At 41.5% G+C, this 3,381-nt stretch overlaps 1 protein-coding gene across 1 annotated transcript in view; it reads right to left on the bottom strand.

The window, feature by feature from the left end:
• Nucleotides 1-3,381, bottom strand: part of dock8 (dedicator of cytokinesis 8) — a gene marked incomplete at its 5' end in the record, with an annotated part of 95,800 nt that overhangs the window by 66,207 nt on the left and 26,212 nt on the right. The window contains one exon of the mRNA XM_048619918.1: nt 3,059-3,234. Coding sequence (XP_048475875.1) covers nt 3,059-3,234 — 176 coding nt within the window. The remainder of the gene's footprint in view (nt 1-3,058; nt 3,235-3,381) is intronic.

The raw sequence follows: 3,381 nt of genomic DNA, 5'->3' as shown, positions 1-3,381 counted from the left end.
GGCCCGAAACGTCAGCCTTCCTGCTCTTCTGATGCTGCTTGGCCTGCTGTGTTCATCCAGCTCTACAAATTGTTATCTCAGATTCTCCAGCATCTGCAGTTCCTGCTATCTCTCAACCCATTATCCAGCAGTTGGCCCAAAGCCCTGTAAGGTATGATGCTTAAACTATTACTTCTTAAATCTTGTTATAGTTTCCACCTCTACCACCCTTTCAGGCAGTGAATTCCAGATACCCACCACTCACTGGGTGAAACATATCTTTCTTAAATCCCTCTAAACCTCTGTCCTTTACCCTAAATCTATGTCTTCTGGTTATTGATCCCTCTAAGGGATCTGTCTGTCATAATTTTGTACACCTTAGTCAGGTCCCTCTTGGCCAACTCTGCTCTAAGGAAAACAACTTCAGCCTCTCGAGCCTCTCTTCATCACTGAAATGCTCCAGCCCAGGCAACATCCTCGTGAATCTCCTCTGCTCCCTCTCTAATCCAACCATAACCTTCTTATTGTGTGGTGACCAGAACTATGGACAGTGCTCCAGATGTGGCCTAACTGACATCTTATACAGTTCCATCACAACCTCCCTGGTCTTGTATTCAATACCTTGCCTAATAAAGGCAACTATTCCAAATGTCATCTTATCCAATTGCCCTTCAAGGTTCTATGGACATACACACTAAGGTCCCCTTGATACTCTGTGCTTCCTAGGGTCCTACCATTCATCGTGTACTTTCTTACCTTTTTAGACCTCCAAAAACGTATCACCTCACAATTTTCAGGATTAAATTCCATTTGCCTCTGCTCTGCCAATCTGATCATGCTGTAGTCTAAGGCTTTTGTTCAGTTTGTGATCAATGATAACCCCCAGGATGATGCTATTCGGGGGGGAGTTAGCAAAGGTCACATCACTGACCACCAAGGGGAGATGGTACTCACTTGTCTGAGATGCTCATTGTTAGCAAGAATTTAGAAGAAAAAGAGGGAAGTAAAGGGTATGTGGAAATAACAGAATTGAGGGGAAAAACCAGAAAAGTAATGTTGTGTAAGTAAGCAAACTGGAAAGTAGAAAAAGAAATTGCAAGTTCTGGAGAAATTCAGCAGGTCTGGCTGCATCCATAGAAAGAGAAACAGTTTTGAAATGGTGATGCCATTAGCCACTGACTGACCACCAGCTCACAGCTAACATGAGTCCGCCTTTTGGGAAGGCCCACTGCTGGCCTGTCAACTTCATCAGGGGAACAGGTTAAAGTGGGCCCTGTGTAAACAGGTGACACTGACTTCCTCTGGGCTGTCCATCATCCCTACAAGGTTCAGCCCAATGCCTTGTAGAAGTTTAGAAATTTCTGCTGCAAAAAGCAATTGATGCTAGTCTTAATTGAACTGGAGGTACTTAAACACCTGCCAGAAGTAGTACAGAATATGGAGCAAAGTTTGGTTTGCAGACAAGCCTTGATCTTCCTGAACAGCAGAGCAGGCTCAAAGGGAAAAGCAACCTCTCTTCTGTTTTTATGTTGCTATGCAAAACACAAGCAGGCAATAGGAGAACATATCACCAGGGCTAACACAGTGTGGAGCTGGAGGAACACAGCAGGCCAGACAGCATCAGAGAAGCAGGAAAGTTGACGTTTCGGGTCGTGACCCTTCTTCAGAAAATCATGATAAAAAGAGCTGTAGAGTTAATGGGAGATCACCCAGTCTCCACAGAACTGTTTCCATAAAAATAAACCTCCCTGCACTTACTAGCCATGAGTATTACTGAAGAATCCTTAATGGGATAGGTCCAATGTATGTCCTGCATGTCAGGAACAAATTTCATGGAGGTGGTCCTCAGAGGGCCTTCATGCCCTTCATGATAATATTGACACCAAATGTCTCATAAACAATTGTCAGAGATTTGGCAGGAGCACCAACATTTTGGAATTAGAATTAGAATTAGGTTTATTGTCACGTGTACTCAAGTTACAAAAGAACAGGAGTATAGTGTACACCATGTTGCCAACACATGGTGCCATCGTAGGTACAAATTGTAGGTACAAAAATAGAGAAAATAAAGAGAATAAGTTACACTACATTACAGATATACACAGCATTAGTTAGGAAATCATAGACTGTTGAATTTTTAACTCATTCCTTTATTTTCCTAGTGTAAACCATGAAAGCCTTTAATGTTAACTACTACATTTTAAAAAAAATTTCCACTTATTCTATGAAATAATGCTTAACTTTTAACTCTGTTTCTCTTACTACTTTGTACCTCAGTTTTTTTGTATCTAGGTACCTTGGTACCTAAGATGGCACCACGTGTGGCAACATTGAAAACTTTTCACTGTACTTCTGTACTTGAGTACACGTGACAATAAAATCTAAATCAAATAAGAAATAAAGCTAAAAAGATAGGTATTACAGTCTTTCTCTAGGGGCTTCCTCGTGGTCTGACTGGCCTCCACTGGTTCCTAACAAGTAGCCACCTTTGCGCTGGACCCCTGGCTGTCCCTGCTTTGTTCCAGGCCCAGACAGAGATTTAAATATAAAAATATGATTTAATTATGTCTGATTCAATTGAGCTGGCACCAACATTTGTGTAAATTGAGTGCATGGTGCTAAATTGCTAAAATTTGTGCTTAAAAAAGGAAACACTGACTGCTGGTTTCTTCTTTCAAGGCTCCTTCCCAATTTTCTGCAAATAGAAATCCACAGTTGAACCAGGGAAAAGTGGTGTGTGAAAACATGGATACGTAAACTCGGTTTACAGCATGTAGGTTACAAAAAAATTCCACATAACTTGATTTCTCGTCACTGTTATATTTTCCAACTTTAAACACAGCACTGTTGGTTTTTCAAGACCGGGGCACTGAAGTGGAAATACTTTGCAATTGTGTGGAGATACCAGAAGTCAGTGGTCAGATTGGAACTGAACTGAATGCTGAGATGATTCACTGGTCTGGATTAAACAGCATTGGGATCAGTTTGATCTTCATTCCTTTGCGCTTATTTCTTTCAAAAAAAAAGCTGATTCCTAAAAATAAAAGTGAAATACATTTTCTGAATCTTGGTACCATACCTTTGAGGACATGGCATTTTTAACTTCTTCATCAGTTAATGCCTGAGTACCAGCAATATCAGGATTGCTGCTACTCATGATGCGGGATTGCAATAATCTGGATCCCACATGAGCTGCACTGGAACGCCCCACTGTATAATAACGGCTTTCTGGGAAGACTGGAGGTGGTGCTGAAACTAAAGAAAAGAGTTTGTGTCAGCACAAGTATCAAGTAGAGTTCAGTCATACCTGGGTGAATCACAAAGAACAAAACCACGCTTGGGCCCAGACACACACACACACAGACACACATAGACACACACACACACACACAGACACACACA

This window comes from Rhincodon typus, chromosome 3 (genome assembly GCF_021869965.1).
Source record: "Rhincodon typus isolate 14 chromosome 3, sRhiTyp1.1, whole genome shotgun sequence".
Taxonomy (NCBI): domain Eukaryota; kingdom Metazoa; phylum Chordata; class Chondrichthyes; order Orectolobiformes; family Rhincodontidae; genus Rhincodon; species Rhincodon typus.
The sequence above is the reverse complement of the archived record's forward strand: the minus strand, read 5'-3'. Positions and strand labels throughout refer to the sequence as shown.